The following is a 23048-nucleotide window of genomic DNA, read 5'->3' on the forward strand; positions in this document are numbered from 1 at the left end:
AGTGTGATCATGTTAGCCAAGTGAAACTCTTGAAATCTTCTTAATATTAGGTACTCAAGTGTTCTAAAAATGTAGTTATAATAATGTGAGCGCGTGCTGTAAGATGGAAGCCCCGAAATGATGTCATCCCCGAAATGATGTCATCTAATCACCTTACCAAAGTCTATGTTGGGTTTCTAGCAATCTAGATCCTCTCAGTCATAAAGTGAAAACATTCAAGAGCATTCAAAGAGAGACGAGGTGAAAAGAAAAGGATGTGTGTAGAGGGGGGATGCAAGTGGTGTATGCAGTCATGTTGTCATGTGTTATTTTGTCTCTAACTGGCTGACTATAGAAGATCTAATTTAGGGTTTTTAACCTGGAAAAGCATCTAAAACCCTAGTATAAACCCCATAATACTGTATTCAAGACAAAGAAACAAATGAAATAATGAAAATAATGTCAAAACCTGTGATATATTCATACAGTACAATAATATGTCAGGAGTTTCCCACTTTAACCCGAAGAAAAGTGGGGCATTGGAGGATCAAAATGTCCTGAACATCATTTTAAACATAACAATCATAATAAATTTTGGATGGATCATCCATGGCTTATTGAACCATAGGTTGAAGCTCATCCCAGTTTCCATTAGCGAATATATTCTCTTCCATCACACGAGGGTCCCAAAAGCTAGGGTAAGATACAATTGATGGTGAAGCTTGAGCTACCTGATCCAGAGATAAGTGATTTCTTTCATATTCAACCTCTTCAATGCTCTTCCTAATCTGCTTCCTTTCATCACTTTGCTGAATGATCATTGGGTTTTTGAAATTGAAGCATGAGTTGCCATTGACGTCAGATATTAAGTTTCCTGATTCAGGAGTTGAATGAGCTAGGCTGGATTTGATTGCTGCTTGTGTGTACTTCTTCTGAGATAGGGTTCGTTTGAATATTTTGCACAGCGTCCAAACTTCCTGCAAAATCCAAAATCTAATCATTGCAGATAGGTTCGTTGGTAACGCTAAGTAAGAAACAAATACAAGCCATGCAAGGAAATGGAGATGAGAAGTTCTTTCCGAAATCTTATGTTATGCATTTATTTGTGTCTCATGTTGGTCTGCACAAATCTTTTTTTTTTAAAAAAAAGAAAAAAGGTTGCAATACAGAAACATGCATTGCATATGAAATTTTGTTGTGCAGACAGGAAATTAGGAGCATGATGTCTGATACAGAATAAATAGTAATGCAGATGGTAGATGATCATTCAAATTTCAAACAAGGATAACTTGAGATTGTTCCCTCCAGTTCTTTTTTATATGGCACCTAAAGGAGAAATTTTGTCTTTTTTGCATCTTTCCTATGTTGCTCTTACACGTAGGACTATATTGGAGTGTGTGTATGTGAGAGAGAGAGAGAGAGGAGTTTTCTTACATATTGCATTATGTCATAGAATTTAGTGTTATAAATTAATTTTCTTACTCATATGATATACTACCTCGAATGTTTTATAATTAAAACCAGAAATAATATTAATTTTATAATCTAATACATCATTACCACTTGTCTTTACCCTGAAAAAGAGCAATGTCATGTTTAATAATTATATGAAAGTTAACAGTGACATATAACCGTTATTTTGACGAGCTTGTTGAATTTGATGTCACAATCTTGGGGGAAATTTCTAGCGCAATTTGAGGGAAACTATCTTCACAACTAATAGATGACTTGGATGGAGACAGTCAACGATGAGGACCAAAAGAGAAAATATCAAATGCAATTAATTTACAATAATATTAACATCAAATTTGTTATATTTATTATGTCAAATTTTTCAATGGCATATAGGCACATGTTCTATTTTTTTAAAAAAAATATTATCATTGAATGATAAATTTACATTAAAAAATACACATGACTATATGTGATTAGAGAATTTGACATAATAAATATGAAAATTTTGATGTAAGTATTTTTCGTCAATTTAACATTGAAAATAACCATAAAGAAGACCCCATTGCGTGGCCAATATTTTGATAGATTTAATAAAGTTGGAAAAAAATCTAGACTCAATATAATCTAGACTATCCAACTTGATTTTGGATGGTACAAATTCAATTTAGTTTTTTTGTTTGAAATGATTCTTTTATTTTAATATATACAGAATTCAAAATAAAATTAGTTTTATAACTGTTGCATTTTCATAAAAAAATAAATTATCACTAAAAAATTGTAAATTAAAAAATTTCAAATTCGGACCATTTAAATCAAATTTTGAATGGTTTAGGTTTCATTATAGTGAAATGAGCATTGAATGACGATCCATGAATATTAATTTGTGTCGATTGTATTGAGTTTGAGACCATTATATGTAATTATGTACAGAGTAATTCAAGTGGTCAGATAATTAAGGCCAACGTAGGACATCTTATGCCATCATCTTTTATGTATTTATGTATGTATGTGTTTCAAGATCATTAAAGTTGTGATATTTAATAATAAAATTTCTAAAATCTCAAGTAAACCCCATCGTAAAATCACTGAGAAGTATTGATAAATCTCCAAAATAACGCTAAAAAATCATGAAATAATTAACTACTAGAGCCTGGAAGACTTACAGCATCATGAAGAAGATGATGATCGACAGCAGAGTTGTTGGGAGGAAGACGAAACTCGTGCATCATCCACTCGGTTTTTGAGGCTTTTCCAGCACTTCCTTGATAATACACTAGTGACTTCTTCAGCCCAATCACGACGCCTTTTTGACCTCCTCCTGCCCCATAAATAGGTTTGTCAATTCCTGTAGCTTTCCAGAAACCAGACCCACTCGCTGTCACCCGGTTAGGCCTCTTGCTGTTCCTGTACTTTCTCCCTCTCCTGCAGAAAAAGTATCCTTCTCTTTCCCCTTCCACCCCATGGCTATTCTCTGTTCCACAATTGAATATGTTTTGCACTTTTAGTATTTGTAAAATAAATATACATATATTTATATATCAGAAGCATAAAGAGACTGATTATGGGTGTGTTTGTATAAACGGTGGGAGAAGTTACTTTTTTTAATCTGACTTTTACATAAATCGGATTAGATAAAAGTCAGATAAGGTGATGTGGCTTATGTTTGTATTAACTTTTATAGAAAAGTCAGTTTGAGAAACTGAAACTTGTTTGGATGAATGATAAAAAAATAAGTTTAGATAAAGGACATAAATTTTATTAAGTAATATTATAATAGTAAGTTCTAAGCAATAAAATAAAAACAAAAAGATATATTTTTTACAAAAAAAAATATAAACATTAAGTAAATAAATGAAAAAATAGCATGGTGGTTTTTTTTTTTTCAATTTTACGTTAGTATTTACTTTTGCGATAATTTATGTTCAGTATTTACTAAAAAAATATTATCCTTAATTTATTGTTCCACTTTTACAACATGTGAACGTCAAAAAAAAAAAAAAACTGTTCATGTCTAATATCATCATCTCTTCTCTTTCTTCTTTTCTTCTCTCCTGCACACCCCACTGTCCCTTACCCCCAACCGCTCCTCACTCCAAAAGTAAAAAAAAAAAAAAGCCTCTGCCCAACAGTTCATTAGACCCCATAAGCCCATCACAAAAAGGAGTCAATCTAATCAACTTTAAAATCCCAAAAGTAGCTTTCACCGGTGGAAACATACATCTAGGCCATGAAATGCGATGCCAAACACAGCCTATGTATATATCAGCAGAATATCTATTCTAGTGTATGTTTCGGAGCGGTACGTAGAATGTAATAATCAAGGAAGAAGGAAGTGAATGAATTAAATGAAGGAGAAGGAATTAGGAAATGAAATATATTCCTACTTGGAAGATCCCAAGGATGGTATCTGTAGATGTCAATCTGTTTGATGAGTTCCATTGGAAGAGGCTTCTTCTTCACTTTTCTCTGCAGATAAAACCCTACAAGTTCTTCATCTGTGGGGTGGAATCTAAACCCAGGAGTCATCACTTCTTCTTCTTCTTCTCTCTTATCTGATGACCTAACTTCAAGCTTACCCACTTCCACGTCTGTGTTCCTCATCTCTATTAATTAATCCCTAGCTCTTAAGAACCGTGTGCGCCTATATATATACATATAAATATATACATCTTCTTAGAAGTTTACGTGTTTGTGATTTTTCTGGTATTGTGGTGTGTACTTTTAATTGGATATTGGCAGAGCGTGACTTAGATATGTCAAGGTCAATCTTCTCGTGTGTGACATTTCTCAGAAAGCAAGGCATTGCAAGGGCTAATAAATTTGTGATTGATAGATACGTGCGTTTACTGGCATTTTTTTAACTTTCCATAGGAATATCTTATATTCCTAAAAATAAAATATCTTAGAGTAAATTATATAGTAAACATCTCTTGAATAAACTTGTCTTATTTTTTTTCCTTAAATTAAAACACATATATATATATATATATATATATATATATGGATCTCTCAAGTTTCATCATTTGGATGTATTAAAAATCCATTTTCAAAGCTTACGCAATCCTTACTTAGGGGATGGATATGGAAATGGAATTGATTTCTACCACAAAATTTGTTTGGTACAAAAAATGGGTCATGGAATTGGATTCCATGTGGAAGCCAAGCCCCTCAAAATTGATGGAATTGGCTTCCATCATATAACCCATGGAATTCTAGATAATTCCATGGAATTTTAGTTTTGCCCCTCATTCTTCATTTCATTCAGACTTCTATCACTTTATCACTAACATCCAGCCTACCATAATGACGATGGTGACCTGCAACGGTGATCTCCAGCCACCCTGACAATGACTCGTCTTCTTCCCATATCTCCGGTGAGATGACGAGATATACACATCCTTCATAGATCTCTGCCTCCTACATATCCCTACCTTGTCTTTGACTTCTTTGGCTTCGTCACCATCACTAACGGCAAGATCGATGGATCTTCAATGTTCTAATTCAGATCTTCAATTCTTCCCCACCTTCGACTTCTCTATCTTCTTCATCTTTTCTACCTTTGACTTATCCAAATCCTCAATTTTTCATATGTTTTTCTGTGTTTGAATTGATATTTAGAGTTTGATTGGATCTAGATTGATTTTCTAGCAAAGGTGATGATGGTTTGGATAGTTGGTGGTGTTTTGTCTTCTTCTTCACACATATTTGAAACTTACATATGGAACAAAATAAGAAAATCCATGCTGAAAAAGGAGAGAGCAACGAAGTAGAAGAGGAATAAGAGATGAAGGAGAAGGTTGATCGTGGCAGCAGAAATCCATGATAGTTGTTGAAGCTCGACAGTGATTCATTCCAAAGCATCAAGATGGCCAAATCTGTCTTCCCCACTTTGTTTTCATTCATCACGAAGTCGTCTTTTATTTTGTGATCTTCAATTTTAAGCAAGACATTTTCTTTTAATTTGATTCTACACATGTTTACGGATGGATATTTTGTGTTTGATTTGATATTGGGTTTGGTTTTCTGGCAAGGATGAGGACAATGTCAATGGTGGCTTGGATATTTGGGACAGTGTTAGGATTTTTCTGGACAAGCACATCCTAGTACTTTCATATTTTTAAATATAGATATTTAATAAAAATAATATCCAAATTCCATGTCATACCAAACATGTTCTTAGACCTCATTTTCATATCCATTTCCATAGCTAGAGTCAATTTTCTTGGTTCTATCGGGGCTAGTTCTGGACTTTTTCTTCTTTTTTTTGCATTACGCGGTTCATAGAATCGGGTTTCCTATTTCTATTTTCATATCCATTTCCATCAAAATCAATTACAATGTACCAAACGGACTCTTAAGGATTAGAAAAGTAAATTATACGTGTCTCTTGAATTATGTTAAAATTTTCAAAACTTATTTTTTTATTACATCGCCAAGGTTTGAAGTTTTTATTATTACGTATATCATTACAATTTTATGGAAGCGTGTTACACATTACTGTAGGCCGTACTTGATCTGTCCTTGAAAGTACAACTTTTCCTCCAAAGTACCGACCACATGCCCCTGAAAATAAAGGAGCCGTGTGGAAGTTTCCCAACTTCTCCTAAAATGACTCATGGAACTTGGGGAGCAAACTGGCCATAATGAGTTCTGTTAAAAAAAAAATTGTGAATCCGTAAGATCATCATCAGCTCTAAAGCCGACACTTTTGATGAAATACAGATATCTTAACAACCAATGACAAAAGAAAATTATCACCAAACACATGCTAGTCCTTAGATATTTTCAAACTGGCGATAATATTCTCCCCAATCATTAATTTCTACTATGCCCAAGCTTCACATCACTATTTTAAACTCAAAGGGTGTTTGGATAAAACCAAACTATAATTTTAAAATTAATTTTATAGTATACGAAGTAAATATATGATAGAAATTATTTCGATTTGTATGAAAGCACTTTTCAGGCTGCCAAATGCCCTCTCAACCAACTTAGCAAAACGAGAATTTGAGGTGAATTGATAGTACTACTTTCGATCCTTAATATAAGAACTAGTTGACTGATTTGAGTAGATTGAAAAAATTAGTTAAGTTAGTTATTTGTGATACAATAACTACGTTAGAAATAAATAAATAAATATGAGAGACAAAATAGATTTGATTTTTATATTTTGAGCTAAAATAAAAATCAAACCAGCTCTCATATTAAAGACCGAGGTAGTAATAAATAATTGCAACAGTAATAATACAAAGTTTCATAAATAAGAAAAACTTGAGGCTTCTTCTTCTTCCCTTGATTCGACCTTTCCCGCATCTTACGCCATAGGAATAGATCCCTCACTACAAGAAAATGTAGAATTAGCAGCGGAACATTTCTAGCGGTTCAACAAAACCGCTAGAAATGCTAACATTACTAGCGGTTTCTAGAAAAACCGCTGCAAATTACCGACGGTTTGACCATTGCCCGTACATTTCTAGCGGTTACCACCTAACCGCTAGAAATTTAGAGCTAGAAAATTTCCCGGGTTTTGGTGGGAACTTGGCGCCAAATTTGTAGCGTTTATTTTCTAGCGGTTCAGGCCAATAAACCGCTAGACACTAAAAATTTCTAGCGGTTGATGCATGAACCGCTAGAAATATTTTTAATTGCTCGAGGAGTTGAGAAATTTCTAGCGGTTCGGTCCAAAACCGCTAGAAATTTCTAGCGGTTTTGGACCGAACCGCTAGAAATTTTGGCAATTCCCGAGGCACATGTGACCGTTGGGCATTTCTAGCGGTTCGGTCCAAAACCGCTAGAAATTTCTAGCGGTTTTGGCCGAACCGCTAGAAATGCTTGGTCTATATATACCCCCACCCCCCACTTTCACTTCTTCAATCGTTCTGGAAGTGAAGCTCTGCTGAATTTTCTCCACAAACATATTCGAGTTCTGACTCAGTTGCAGATCCTTATTTTCAGGTAAAAATAGTAATTTATTGATAAATAATTTTTATTTTATGTTTTTTTTATTTTTTATTATGTTAGCTTATAAATAATTTTGCTTTTTATTTTATTTATAAATAATTACTATTTGTTGTTATTAGGATGACTCGTCGGCACCGGAAAGACCCAGTTGATCCTGAGAGAGCTAGACCCAGTGAGGTTCATCATGATGCTGGTGAGCCATTCCCCAGCATTCATGACTACGATCTCAGCGAGGAGGATATCCTCAGTTTTATGGAGCAGGATGATGTTGAGCGGACTGAGGAGGCTCATTTTACTGGGGATGAGCAACCCCATGCTGATGCTGATGCTGCCGACGAGGAGGAGGAGGAGGAGGAGCAGGATCAAGGGAATGAGTATCCCCAAGCTGCGCAGCGTCCTGCTCCGAGACGTCAGGCTGGTTATGAGGTGGAATTTGTCGGTAAGTATTTATTTAACTTTTTAAAATTTTTATCAGTATTTAATTTATATAGAAATTGTATTAATTGATTGATATATAATTTATTTCTTAATTAAATTTTACAGACACTGAGGGGAACAGGTCCTATCGGAGGCTGACAGCCAGAGAGCTGCCTATGATGACGAGCGGACGAGTGGTTGTGCCGCTCAATGAGTTGGGCCAACCGACGAAGAAAGGTGGCCAGTTGTACAACAAGTACGTGTGCCTCCTTGGTTAGCAGTGGACGCTGTTCCCCATCTACGTGCAGGACTGGAAGAAGATCACCTCAGACAAGAAGCAGCAAGGCTGGGAAATGATGAAGGTAATATAAAATTATTATTTATAATTTTTTTTAATTTAAATAAATGATTATATATTTTGTTTTCAAATAATTTAATTGTTTGATTATAATTTTTTATTTATTTAATTTGTTTGTTATTTATAATATTTTTAAAAGTAGTTAAATGAAAAAAATTTGTTATTGATTTCATTAATTTATTACTTATAATAATTTTAAATTTAGTTGAGTAAAAATATTTTTTCATTTAAATTACTTAATTGTTTAATTATTATTTGTTTTTTATTAATTTATATTTTATTTATAATATTTTTAAATTAGTTAAAAACTAATTATTTGTTTTTGATTATTGAAATTGCTTAATTATTTGTTTATAATTTGTTATTTAGTAATTTATTATTTTAATCATAGAGTAAATTTATTCTGGGGGAGGAGTTGAGGGCTGACACGATCAAGAGGCTTGGGATGGCATGGAAGAACAGGAGGGCCGACCTGTGGAGGGAGAAGAAAGGTGACGGGACGAGGCCCCTCCAGGAGATACTGGCAGATGTACCTGGTGGAGTCCCGACCAAGACTGGTCCAGTTACGTCTATTTTAGGATGACGGCTGACCAGATGGTATGATAATATTGTATTAATTATAATTTCTTTATTTTTTATCCGACTTGACTCATTTAATTTAATTTTTTTACATTTTGCTTCAGGCTCTTTCTAGGAGAAATGCTGGGAGCGTCAGGCATCAGACGATACGTCATAGGGCTGGATCCAGGAGCTTTGCGATCACTTATGACGAGATTGTGAGTACTTGAAATAAATTTATTAAATATGTATATGTATTTAATTTGTAACTAATTATTTCTTTGATTTCATTTACAGAGGGAAAAGATACGGCAGGAGCGGGGATACACGGCCACTTATGGCGAGATGTGGCCGATGGTGTATAGACCTCGAGACGGGCGTGCGTCGGATGAGGTTGAGGAGATAGCGGTAAGTAATAAATTAAATATTAATATAATATCACAGTGTAGATATCATTATATTATAATTAACTTCTTTATATTAATTTTGGTAGGCACGGATGACTCAGGTCGATTCCGAGTTGCGTGAGTCTTAGGGGTCTGCCTTGGATCCCACCGCCTCACTTTTAGCGGGTCGTGGCCGGCCGCAGCACCCTGGTCGAGTTAGCGGGCTTGGACTTGGACCTACACCGACTAGGTTGCCCCGCTCAAGTGGCGCTGGCCCTTCATATACTACCGGGAGCTCTCATGCGAGTGCGAAGCGGCCGGGTTCCTCATCCTCAGAGGAATTGCGAGAGGAGCTCAGACAAGAGTTCGAGGCCAGGATGGAGGCCAGGATCGTGGAGCGTGATCGTCAGCTACAGGAGCGTGATCGTCAGCTCCAGACGCAGCTTGACCAGCTCTTGGCAGCTGCTACGGCTTTGCGTCATGTGGTGGTCAGTATAGCTCCAAACATCTCGGTTCCTGAGATCCCCGACCTACACCTGCCACCAGTCCCGCCCCTACCCCCCCATCCGCCAGTCCAGTCCCAGCAGGTTGAGCGGCCTGCCTACCCCCAGCCGGAGGATCCAGCAGAGGATGATCACGATGATGCTGCTTCTGCCCCTCACCCATGATTTATCTTGCTTTCATTGTATGGGATTTTATTAGAATTTTGATTTTACGGTTTTATATACTATTTAGATATTTATTTAAATTTTATATTTATTTGTTTACTTTATTTATTTATTTCTATAATTTTATTTATGTCAAGTATTAATTAATATTGAAATATTTATTTATTTATTACAACATCAACATTACAATTTATTAAACACGTTAAACATGTTAATTAATCAAAATAATTCTATAATCATTTATTAATTTAATAAATATTTATTTTTGTAATGTTATTAATTTATTGTGCAGTATTTCTATTTAATATTTAAAAATAATATCATGAATTTTATTACATCGTGAAATTTTCTAGCGGTTTTATAATTTTCTAGCGGTTTACAGAAAAACGCTAGAAAATTAGTAATTTTCTAGCGGTTTCTCAGCTCCTTTTCTAGCGGTTCATTAAAACCGCTAGAAAATTACTACGTAATTTTCTAGCGGTTTTATAACCGCTAGAAATTTCAAAACCGTTGGAGAAAAAATTCCCGTTAAACCGCTAGAAATTTCTATCGGTTTGTAACCGATATTTTGAATTTCTAGCGGTTAATAACCGCTGGAAAATGAAACTTTCCGTTAAAACCGCTACAAATTTGTAGCGGTTTTGTAACCGCTACAAAAAAATGACCGTTCCACCAGCCTCCTTTATAAGCTGAAGCACTCCAACTGAATTCCATTTTAACTTCTCTTTGAGCTTCCTGTGTCATATTTTCACGAAATTTGAGCATTATTAGTGATGGATAGGTCGTGGATCAACTTGCACCGGTCGACTCCGCAATACTTGGCTGGTCTAAACTATTTCTTGGATTTTGCTTTCGCCAATGCTGCCGTAAATGGTAAGATTCAGTGTCCCTGTCCTAAATGTAATTTCAAAAAGTGGCATCCCAAAGATATTGTTAGGGAACATTTAATTTTAAGCCTTTTCCGCGAGAGTACGTATTTTGGCAACTACATGGGGAACGGCTAGATATGGGTGCTGAGTCAGTTCCAGTAGTTTCACGGATGGGAGTTCGAGTGGATGAAGCCGATGCCGTGAATGATGCTGTGCGTGATGCTTTTGGTGTTCACGAAAGCTCGAATCCCAACGAAGATGAAGTAGAGGGACCTCAACCGGAGTTTCTAAGAAACGAAACTGCTCGGGAATTTTTTGACCTCATGACCGAAGCTGACAAGCCTCTTTATTCTGGGTGCACAAAGTATTCGAAGTTGTCATTCTTGGTGAGGCTGTATCACATCAAATGCTTGTGCGGTATGACTGACAAGGCGATGTCCATGTTGCTGGAATTACTGGGAGATGCTTTCCCCCAAGCTGAATTCCCTCCATCTTTTTACGAAGCAAAAAAGATTATTAACAAGCTTGGCTTGAACTATAAGAAGATAGATGCATGCCCAAACGACTGTATGCTATACTGGGGAGATGATGCCAACAAAGAGATTTGTACGAGATGCAAGACGTCACGCTATAAGTCGGTACGGAAGGGCAAGAAGCAAAAGAAGAAACCGGCCAAAATTCTCAGGTACAAATTATTACAGCGTGTTACTTGTTCCGTCTCTAAATATTCGATATTTGAAATTCTTAAAACAATTGATTATGTCATCAATTTTTTTAAATTGAGTCAATATTTAGTATTTAAATATTCGGTATTTTAAATTTTTAATATATTATTTTCTTAGATACTTTCCTTTGAAACCACGGTTGCAAAGAATGTATATGTCATCAAAAATGGCTCAGCATATGAGGTGGCACGCGACTGAGGAAAATCTAGATGGTAGGTTAAGGCACCCACGAGACTCGGAGGCGTGGAAAGCATTTGATGCGAAATTTCCAGACTTTGCCAATGATCCTAGAAATGTACGTCTTGCATTGGCAACCGATGGTTTCAATCCCTTCGGAAACATGAGCACAAGTTACAGTATCTGGCCGGTGGTGTTAATTCCATACAATCTACCACCTTGGATGTGCATGAAGCAGAGCTCCTTTTTGCTTTCCATGATCATTCCTGGCAAGAAAGCACCAGGAAATGATATTGACGTATACCTGCAACCGTTGATACACGAATTGATCGACCTATGGACGAATGGTGTTGAGGCATATGACTCACATGACAAGCAACTATTCAATCTCCGTGCAGCCTTGATGTGGACAATAAGTGATTTTCCCGTTTGGGAACTTTGTCTGGCTGGAATGTGCATACTGGGTTGGCCTGTCCTGAGTGCAATTTTGATTCTGTGCCATGTCGCCTTCCACACAGTCGCAAGTGGTGCTTCATAGGACATCGACGGTTCCTTGATTCCAAGCACAGACTTAGATTGCAACGGATTCGCTTCGATGGGAAACAGGAGAAGAGAGATCCTCCTGTTACTTTGTCTGGTATGGATATTTTGCGGCAGTTAGAAGATGTTCATGTCGAGTTTGGTAAGAGTGTGGATCCCGAACGATTGGGACGACGATCTCGTGGGACATCTGATACGCAACCTATGCAATGGCGGAAGAGAAGCATATTTTTCACTCTTCCTTATTGGGAATCTAATTTGCTACGACACAGTTTGGATATTATGCACATTGAAAAAAATGTGTGCGATAATGTGCTATATACGTTGCTCAATGAAGCTGGAAAGTCCAAAGACCATCTCGCAGCTAGAAAAGATTTACGGGCCTGGGGAATTCGTGAAGAGGCTTGGCCTGATGAAAACGACAAGTTTCAGCCAGCTAAATTCACCTTGACAAAGCATAACAAGGATATCTTCCTCTCGACGTTGAAGAACATAAAAGTACCAGATGGATATTCTAGCAACATCTCAAGGTGTATCGATCTGCAGGCTCGAAAGGTTACTGGGTTGAAAAGTCATGACTCTCATGTTCTTATGCAACAGTTACTTCCATTGGCCTTGAAAAACACACTTCCTTCTGATGTATCGGTGGTTTTGGTAGAATTATGTTCATTTTTCAAGAAGTTGTGTGCGAAGGTCTTGGTAGCGGAAGAGCTTGATCAGCTGCAAAATAAAATTATTCTTACACTTTGTCACTTGGAGATGATATTTCCTCCATCATTCTTTACTGTTATGGTTCACTTGACTGTCCACCTTGTTCGAGAAGCAAAGGTTGCTGGCCCAGTTCACTATCGATGGATGTACCCTATAGAGAGGTACTAGATTATCTTTTATTCCCGCCTCTTTAAATTTCACATTGTTCTTTCATTTACTCGTAATTATTAATGCAATTTTAACTTACAGGTACTTGGGAAAATTAAAATCATATGTTAGGAATAAGGCATGGCCTGAGGGGTCAATAGCAGAAGGTTATTCCGGAGATGAGGTCCTAACTTTCTGTTCGAGGTACTTTGATGACATGGAGACATCTTTTAACCGCCCGCGTCGCGTAGATGATTCTCCTCCTGGTCCTTCCACGTCAACTTTATTTCCTCCTGTTGGGAAACCAGTTGGAGGATATGAATTCTTCAGACTCACTCCTACAGAGAAACTCCAGGCACACAGACACGTTTTGATAAATTGCAGCCAAGTTGAACCCTTCATGCAGTAAGTATATATATCATATAAGCTCACTAGCTTTTACACTTTATATTTGTTTCTTACTGACTCTTCTAACAAATTACACTTTACTATAGTGAGTTTAGGAGTTATCTCAGGCGTCAGCTACGGGGCCGTGCGCGTTCTGCTGACATTGATAAAAGAGTCTACAAAGAGTTTCCCAGTTGGTTTACACGTCGAATACGTAATGACAACAGCCCATACACAGATGAATTCAAAGCTCTTTCTCTCGGTCCGTTAGACCATGCACGAAGGTTTACCGCGTACAATGTCAACGCTTCAAGTTCTGTACGGTTGGACGTGATCAGGGATTGCTCACACAAAACTCTGGAGTTTGCGGGACATTCGGAACGAGATGTTATGCTAGCAGTAGTGATGGCGATATGCGCTTTGGAGGCGTCACTTACTATGGAAAGCTAATTGACATTATTGAGTTGAGTTACCAGCTTTTCACCGTGACACTGTTCAAGTGCTCCTGGGCAAATACGACAACTTCACGGGGACTCGCTACTGACCATTTGGGCATCACCTCAGTTAATTTCTCTAGACTTATTCATACAGGGGCATCTGAAGATGATGAGCCATATATCCTTGCTTCTGAGGCACACCAAATTTACTATGTCGAGGACGAGAAACATAAAGACTGGAATATGGTCGTTCACCTCAAGCCACGGGATCTTTATGATATGGGTGATGGTGACATTATTTACGACAGTGAACCCTTCCAACCCTCGAATTTTGAAGACTTCTTTCCTCAAGGAGATGATAATTTGCCAATTATCAGGTACACGTCTTTTCTTAAATTATTTAAATAATTAACTACTAATTACTAATTTTTTTCAAATACATTATAAATTTAACAAATTTTTTTAAAATGTGTCCTTTCAGGCCGGATGATGATGGAGAATAGCAGCATCCAAAATAAATTATTAAAAAAAATTTCCGTCCATAAATACATATGTATAAATTAAAATTTGTACAGTTTTTTTAAAAATAAAAAATTTTTAATTTGTAGCGGTTAGATAACCGCTACAAATTTATTTTACAAAATTATAATTTGTAGCGGTTATTAACCGCTACAAATACATATCTATAAATTAAAATTCGTTCAGATATTTAAAAATAAAAAAATTAAATTTGTAGCGGTTATTAACCGCTACAAATATATGTCTATAAATTAAAATTCGTTCACATATTTAAAAATAAAAAAATTTAATTTGTAGCGGTTATTAACCGCTACAAATATATATCTATAAATTAAAATTCGTTCAGCTTTTTAAAAATAAAAAAAATTTAATTTGTAGCGGTTATTAACCGCTACAAATGAACCACTACAAAATACTAGCGGTTATGTATACGCTAGAAAATGAATAACAGCTACAAAATGCAAAAAAATGTTACAAAATAACCGCTACAAATGTGTCGTTGATCTCTATAAATACCATATCTTCTCTACATTTATTTACTCCATCTCTTTTCTTTTCTTTCCTCTCCTATTCTTCTTCATAATTCTCTCTTTTTTTCTTACTATCTCATATGGTGGTTTCTTTCTCCTTACTGTATGGTAAGTGAATTTTATTTTATAATTCATTGTATCTTTTATTTGTTTTCATTTAAAATTTACTAACATATTTATTTCTCCTTTTCTTTCAGATTTTTCTTTTCCACACTTGTCATGCCCTCCTCAACTGATTCAAATACTCCTCAACCTAACACTATAGGTTCAATATTACAAAATATATCATCTTCAATTCAACTATCTTATTAAATATTCAATTAAATTATCTTATTAAATTAAATTCACTTCCTTTGACACATTCATAATTTAATTACATATTGTTTATTAAAAAATTTAAATATATAAAATGTAACATATAACTAATTATACAAATTAAACAAAAATTCTTCAACATAATTTATTTAATGGTTTTTAAAATTATTATATGAAAAACCAAAATTTTTTTTTGTGGCATGGTAAACATTTCTAGCGGTTACGAACCGCTAGAAATATTTCGTCAAATTTAAATTTTGCGCCAAAATTTCTAGCGGTTCAAACCGCTAGAAAATTTTTTTGCCGCCATTCCAGAAATTTAATTGGCGGGAAAATTGAATTTTCCAAACATTTCTAGCGGTTCTATAACCGCTAGAAATTTGCACGCACTACTGAAATTATTTATTTCCCGGCAAAATTGATTTGGTTTAGCATGTTTTTAGCGGTTATAAAACCACTAGAAATTTTATTCCGGGCACATTTTCTAGCGGTTTCATAACCGCTAGAAATGTTTTTCCTTTACATATTTTCTAGCGGTTATAAACCGCTAGAAATTTTCTAGCGTGTTGACCATAATATTGTGTAGCGGTTGCTATAACCGCTAGAAATTTTTTCTTGCGCCTGTTTTTCTAGCGGTTTTGTTAACTGCTACAAATGTTATTTGTTGCGGTTAAAACCGCTAGAAATGTATCACTCTAACCGCTACAATTGACATATTTTTTTGTAGTGCCTTCAACAGCCCTCCCACCTCCGTTGTCGAGCAAGAGTCACAATTAATCACTAGATTTCAGTCACCGGTAGCGGAGCCCTTGCTTTCTATCTTTAGTTTTACCTCTTAAATTAACAAGGGCAAAATAGTAGTTATGTGGTATCACCAAAAAAAAAAATAGTAGTTATGTGACTATAATCTCCCACAGTAAGGTCCCAAAGGCAAGATTTAAAGGCACTCTCTAGTAATAATTTCTCTTGGTTCGGACCCGAGAGTAATTTTTCCTATACTATTTTAATTCTTAATATAAGAACTAATTAATTAATTTAAATGTATTTAAAAATATAAATAAATTACTTAATTTTATCAAATATAGTTTTATCTCCTTAAAATATTCATGTGTAATATTATACTATATATCAGTTTAGAACCAAAACTTACCAAAAATCAAGTTCCCTAATTAAGTCATGTGTTTAGAACCAAAATTAACTTGTACGTTTTGGACCAAATCTTACCAAAAATCAAACTCATAATTCACTCGCTAGAAGGACTCACGTTGGCCAAAGAGAAAAGTAAACAACTCTCTTTGAAAATTTGTGCCTTTTCCTTTTCTTCCCTTCCAAGGGATCCGTCATTATTTTTTGAAAATTATAATTGGAATTGAATTTGTAGTTTCCCACTGACAAGGAAACTTTCACGCTTCTAAATTGTAAGGCATTTGGTAGGAATCCATCATTTTTGGCTATTAAGGAGACTTGTATTATCCGTCTCCCCCCCCCCCCAACAACAAAATATTGATCACTTTTTTTAAAAAAAAAAAAAGAAAATTCGAATTCGCATAGCATACTCTTTTTTATCAAACAGAAAAACCGTGCTTTCCACTGGATGATAGTTTTCTTTTTCCTAAATGTATTCATTATATTGTTTCAATCTAATATATAAGTGATGTATGTGAAGAAAAAAAGTCGAAGACACATTCTTCTGGAAACTGAATTTCTAGAACTTTACACTCAACTTTTTTGAAGATGTGAAAATAATAATTTTCATAGCATCAAGAGTTTTTTCTGCCCTTGATTATGTCATTACATAAGAGCAGACAATGATAGAATCAATAAAACAAGTAAATCAAACTGATTGTTGGGTATGTAGTGGGTAGGGTACATTAATGAATCAAGTTTCCTTGTTGTTTCTAGAGCTTGATCTGAAATACCAGTCGCTTAAAAAATTAGATAATGTAGTTATATAGTTATTTATATCAAGTATGACATAGCCTCCCTAGAATACTCATTTAATATTAGATTATATATCAATTTATATATTAATTACTATTTTCAGTCTATAATATAAGATCGGGTTGAATAATTTAGAGAGATGAATGAAGTTAAATAAACCACTTTAAAATATTATATTTATTGTTTTTCTCCAAACTAAGTTACTCAACTTATAAATTGTTATATAATATAATGATGTACATAAGTATTTTAGAGAAATTATCAAGCACATGTTATAACTAAGTAATTTTTTTAGCTTTCTTAATTTTCTCGAATTAGTTCACAAATATACATATAACAATTTTTTTAACCTAGAAGAAATCCAGTGTATCATTGGTGGCATGTGAATGTATTCTTTTTGATGATTTCATTTTCTCAGTGGCCCAGTCACCTTGTGTTGAGTTATAACTGACTAGGTGACCTGTGAACTAAGTCAAGCAAAATTGTAGCAACTCAGAACAATCTGATTTCTTAAGACACAGCTCAGCTTCACTGAGCTATTCTCTGGGCTTGTGGGATGATCAGTTATAAACATATAAATAGATAATGGGAAAATGTGTTGCTTTTGTACTTATTTTTTAACTGAAGAATCTGAAAGTAAACAATTAAATATCATGTGATGTTGCATAAGTAAAATTCTGAACTCTAAAAGATTTTGAACATACATTTTAGTGTGATCATTTTATCAAAGTGAAAATCTTGAAATCTTCTTAATATTACGTACTCAAATGTTCTAAAAATTTAGTTGTAATAATGTGAGCGTGCGCTGTTAGATCGAAGCCACGAAATGATGTCATCTAGTCACCTTACCAAAGTCTATATTGGATTTTTATCAAATTTAGATCCTCTCAGTCATTAAGCGAATGCATTCAAGAGCATTCAAAGAGAGACGAAGTGATAAAAAGAGGATGCATTTAAGGGGAAATGCAAATTACACAGTCATATTGTCATGTGTTATTTTGTCTCTAACTGGGTCACTATAGAAGATCTAATTTAGGGTTTTTAACCTGGAAAAGTATCTAAAACTCTAGAATAAACCTCAGAATACTGTATTCAAGACAAAGAAACAAATAAAATAATGAAAATAATGTCAAAACCTGTAATCTGTTCATACAGTACAATAATATGTCAAAGTCTCCCCCTTTAACCCAAAGAAAAGTTGGGTATTGGAGCATCAAAATGCCCCCAACCATCATACTAATTGAGTATAACTACGTACAGTCATAATAAATTTTGGATGGATCATCCATAGCTAATTGAACCATATGTTGGGGCTCATACCAGTTTGCATTAGCAAATATATTCTCTTCCATTATACCAGTATCCCAAAAGCTAGGGTAAGATACTATTGATGGTGAAGCTTGAGCTAACTGATCCAGAAACAAGTGATTTCTTTCATATTCAACCTCTTCAATGCTCTTCCTAATCTGCTTCCTTTCATCATTTTGCTGAATGATCATTGAGTTTTTGAAAGTGAAGCATGAGTTGCCATTGACGTCGGGTCTTAAGTTTCCTGATTCAGGAGTTGAAGGAGCTAGGCTGGGTTTGATTGCTGCTTGCGTGTACTTCTTCTGAGACGGGGTTCGTTTGAATATTTTGCACAGTGTCCAAACTTCCTGCAAAATCCAGTTTTACACAAATAATTACAGATAGGTTAGTTGGTAATGCTAATTAACAAACAAGTCATGCAAGACAATTTGTGTGTCCTATTCTGCATTTATTTGTGTGTTTTATGTTGGTCTGCACAAATCTTTTGGAGAAAAAAGGGTTTCAAGGCAGGAACTTGCGTTGCATATGAAATTTTGTCGTGCAAGCAGGAAATGAGTATGGTGTCTGATACAGAATAAATACTAATGAAGATGTTAGATGATCCCACAAATGTCAAACAAGGATGACTTGAGATATATTCCTTCTAGTCTTTTTTATATGCCACCTAAGGGAGAAATTTTGTCTTTTTCACACCTTTGCTATATCGCTCTCACTCAATGTTGGTTGTGTGTGTGAACGAGCAGGCGTACAAGCATGAGATTGAGTACTTCACAAGACTAAAAGCCAATTAGAATAGCTTATAAATAACTTTTTAATTAGAATACGAAACAAAACATAAGAGTTTTGTCTCGGCCTATATGAACCGTGTTTATAAATATTTTGAAACGCTATTCTAAACAGGCCCTAAATTGGAGAGAGGTGCTTGGAGGGCTGAGAGAGAGGTTTATGACTAATTGCACCGCATTGGTAATGCGAATTTTACATTGATATATATATATATATATACATATTAATTTTATAATCTAATACATCATTAATATTAACACTTGTCTCTTAAAAAAATGTCATGTTTAATAATTATATGAAGGTTAACGGGGACATGTAACCGTTTTTTTTTTGTACGGGTGTTGAATTTGATGTCACAGTTTTGGGGGGAAATTTCTAACGCAATTTAAGGGAAACTATCTTCACAACTACTAGATGACTTGGATGTACACAGTCAACGATGGGGACCAGAAAGAGAAATATCAAACACAATTAATTTAACAATGAAAATGACCATAATGAAGATCCCATTGCAAGACAGATATTTTGATGGAAAAGATAATAACAAAAAGGTTTTAGTCCCAAAAATTTGAAACGAGTGATTTTGATTTTTGAGAACTTGTTTAACCAAAAACACTGTTTAAGGACTAAATATGACACTAATATAAAATCAAAATGAGATTTTAGGGACCAAGGTCAAAATGAAGTCAGACTTTAAAGACTAAAAGATAGTATTACCTTCAATCCTCATTATAAGAACTAGTTTGATATTTAATTTGGTTCTAAGTATGAGATCTTAATTTACTTCGTTTCTCATCTTTATCTATTTTTTTCAAAGCAGTCCTTGTAATAGTTGTACATGTTAAATTTATATCAGATTATAGTTCTAGCAAATATACATGATTAGCAAGAATATTTTTAAAAAATAAGACTTATTTATTACAAATAACTAACTTAACAAACTTCTTTAATCTACTCAATTAGTCAACTAGCTCTTATATTAAAGATCGGAAGTAATATTAACTAAAATAAAAAAAATTTCTAAATTCATAGGCTTTATTATTGCTACTCAAAAGTCAAAAGTTTCTCCAAGAAGGTTTTCTCTGTGGTCAATCAGTGGAATTAAATCAATATTAATTTGTGGTAATTATATTGAGTTTGGGACCATTATATGTATAGAATAATTCAAAGGGTCAATACAATTTTTTGTCCCTTAAGTCTGCCGTAATTTTGGTTTTGATCCTTCAAATTTTAAACTATAGGTTTTGGTCCTTCAAGGGGCAAAATAGTTCAAGTTTTCATTGAATTGCAAGGACCAATATTTGAAATGAAAAGAAACTAAAATGACCAAAACCTATTGTTTGAAACTTGGGGGACCACAAGTAAAATGAAGGTAAATTTGAGAGATCAAAGATTATATTAAGGTGTTTTTGAGGGGGAAAATTGACTTATAAGTGTGATAAGTTAGTTTGCAAATTTGAGAGTTGTTTATCATAGTTTTGGGTCAATATGACTTATGGGTTAAAAACTGCTTTTTTAAGCAAAATTAGAAAAGCAACTAAAACTTACTTATGACTCATGCAAAAACAGCTTTTTGGAATTAAAAGATATTTTTGTCCTTATATTTATGTTGTTCTTATGCTTCTCTCAATATGTTCTTTGTGCTTTCCAATCAGTTTTTTAGTTATTTATTTTTAATATTCTCTTAAGTGAAAATAATTTTTAATAGTTTTTATAATATTTTTAATTTTTAATGTTATTTTTATTTTTATATTTACATAAATTATGCAAAGTATATCATCCAATTAATTATGTAATCTTATTTGGTTAAAAAATTCTCAGATTACTGTGATTTCTAATTTAAATATATTTTATTCATTAAATATAATTTTTTCCTATTATAATAATTAAAAATTATTATATTTTGTAAATTTATATTTTTAATTATTTTTTATTATTTAATAAAAGTCATTGCCATTTTGGTCATTTTACAAAATAAACTTACTTATTTAATTATAATCCAAATAGTATTTTTAATTTTACAAACTAACTTTTATAAAAGTCAATCCAAACATAAATCACATTACCTAATCTTACTTTTTTAAAAGTCATATTGAAAATAAGTTACTTTTTCTGCTACTAATTCAAACAGACCCATTAACCCTAATTCAATTGATCATTTATCTTCTGATGCTTCTTGATAAGTCCAACTTAGGAGATCTTATGCCATCGTCTACACAAAATATATATATATATATATTTCATGTAACACTAGGCGGTCATAAGATGCACAATGAATGAAAAAGAGTTTAAAATAATAAGGTTAGGTGATGATAAATATACATGAAAATGATGGAGAAGAAAATTTGCGCTGTCATTCTCCTAATCAGAAAATCTAAACAAACGACATTAATTATGAGTATTTAGAAACTTCAAAATTTATGAGTTACACGCACATATTAAAACGAAAAAAAGCCCCCTCTGAAGATTTGGAATTTTACATTTTTAAAAGAAATCAAGTTGCATCCGATTAATAAGTTCAATACTAAGTTTTAATAGGAAAATTGCTACAAAATCATTAAAATTGTTATATTTAATGATAAAATTCGTAAAAACCTCAAATAAATTGTGCAAAATCACTAAGAAGTAATGATAAATCTCCAAAATAACCCTAAAAAATCACGAAATAATTAACTACTAGAGCCTGGAAGACTTACAGCATCATGAAGAAGATGATGATCGACAGTAGAGTTGTTGGGAGGAAGACGAAACTCATGCATCATCCACTCAGTTTTTGAGGCTTTTCCAGCACTTCCTTGATAATACACCAATGACTTCTTCAGCCCAATTACGACGCCGTTTTGACCTCCGCCTCCTCCATAAATAGTTTTATCAATTCCTGTAGCTTTCCAGAAACCAGATCCACTCACTGTCACTCTGTTAGGCCTCTTGCTGTTCCTGTACTTTCTCCCTCTCCTGCAGAAAAAGTATCCTTCTCTTTCCCCTTCCACCCCATGGCTATTCTCTGTTCCACAATTGAATATGTTTTGCACCTTTAGTACTTGTAAAATGAATATATATATTTATATATCAGAAGCATAAAGAGACTGATTATATATATCAGCAGAATATCTATTCTGGTGTATGTTTCGGAGCGGTACGTAGAATGTAATAATCAAGGAAGAAGGAAGAGAATTAAATGAAGGAGAAGGAATTAGGAAATGAAATATATTCATACTTGGAAGATCCCAAGGATGGTATCTGTAGATGTCAATCTGTTTGATGAGTTCCATTGGAAGAGGCTTCTTCTTCACTTTTCTCTGCAGATAAAACCCTACAAGTTCTTCATCTGTGGGGTGGAATCTAAACCCAGGAGCCATCACTTCTTCTTCTTCCTCTTCTTCTCTCTTATCTGATGACCTAATTTCAAGCTTACCCACCTCCATGTCTGTGTTCCTCATCTCTGTTAATTAATCCCTAGCTCTCAAGAACCGTGTGCGCCTATATATATACATATAAATATATATATCTTCTTAGAAGTTTACGTGTTTGTGATTTTCTGGTATCGTGGTGTGTACTTTTAATTGGATATTGGCAGAGCATGACTTAGATATGTCAAGGTCAATCATCTCGTGTGTGACATTTCTCAGAAAGGAAGGCATTGCAAGGGCTAATAAATTTGTGATTGATAGATACGTGCGTATATTGGCATTTTTGAATTTTCCATAGGAATGTCTTATATTCTTAAAAATAAAATATCTTAAAGTAAATTGTATAACCATCTCTTGAATAAACTTGTCTTATTTTTTTCTTAAATCAAAACAAATATTATATATATGGATCTTTCAAGTCTCATCATTTGGATGTATTAAAAATCCATTTTCAAAGCTTACAC

The 23048-nt window shown here is 34.2% G+C and overlaps 2 protein-coding genes across 3 annotated transcripts; both read right to left on the reverse strand.

The window, feature by feature from the left end:
- Positions 1-412: 412 nt before the first annotated feature.
- Positions 413-22638, reverse strand: LOC114744308 (transcription factor JUNGBRUNNEN 1). Of its 2 annotated transcripts, XR_003740085.1 has the most exons (4): positions 22392-22638; positions 21871-22178; positions 18217-18735; positions 413-448 (listed from the first exon to the last, which is right to left on the reverse strand). XR_003740085.1 is itself a non-coding variant. In XM_028932479.1 (3 exons), exons 1-3 carry the CDS (start codon positions 22612-22614, stop codon positions 18331-18333), a joined length of 936 nt encoding a protein of 311 aa, XP_028788312.1. In that variant the 5' UTR covers positions 22615-22638; the 3' UTR covers positions 18196-18330. The 2 variants fall into 2 exon arrangements, 1 of the variants encoding a protein (XP_028788312.1); XM_028932479.1 differs by lacking the exon at positions 413-448 and having other exon boundaries at positions 18196-18735.
- LOC114744309 (transcription factor JUNGBRUNNEN 1-like) lies at positions 455-4033 on the reverse strand. Its single transcript, XM_028932480.1, has 3 exons — positions 3819-4033; positions 2598-2905; positions 455-956 (listed from the first exon to the last, which is right to left on the reverse strand). The coding sequence occupies exons 1-3, from the start codon at positions 3958-3960 to the stop codon at positions 594-596; spliced, it is 813 nt and encodes a 270-aa protein (XP_028788313.1). The 5' UTR covers positions 3961-4033; the 3' UTR covers positions 455-593.
- Positions 22639-23048: the final 410 nt, after the last annotated feature.

This window comes from Neltuma alba, unplaced genomic scaffold (genome assembly GCF_004799145.2).
Source record: "Neltuma alba isolate B1F8T4 unplaced genomic scaffold, ASM479914v2 tig00004331_pilon, whole genome shotgun sequence".
Taxonomy (NCBI): Eukaryota; Viridiplantae; Streptophyta; class Magnoliopsida; order Fabales; family Fabaceae; genus Neltuma; species Neltuma alba.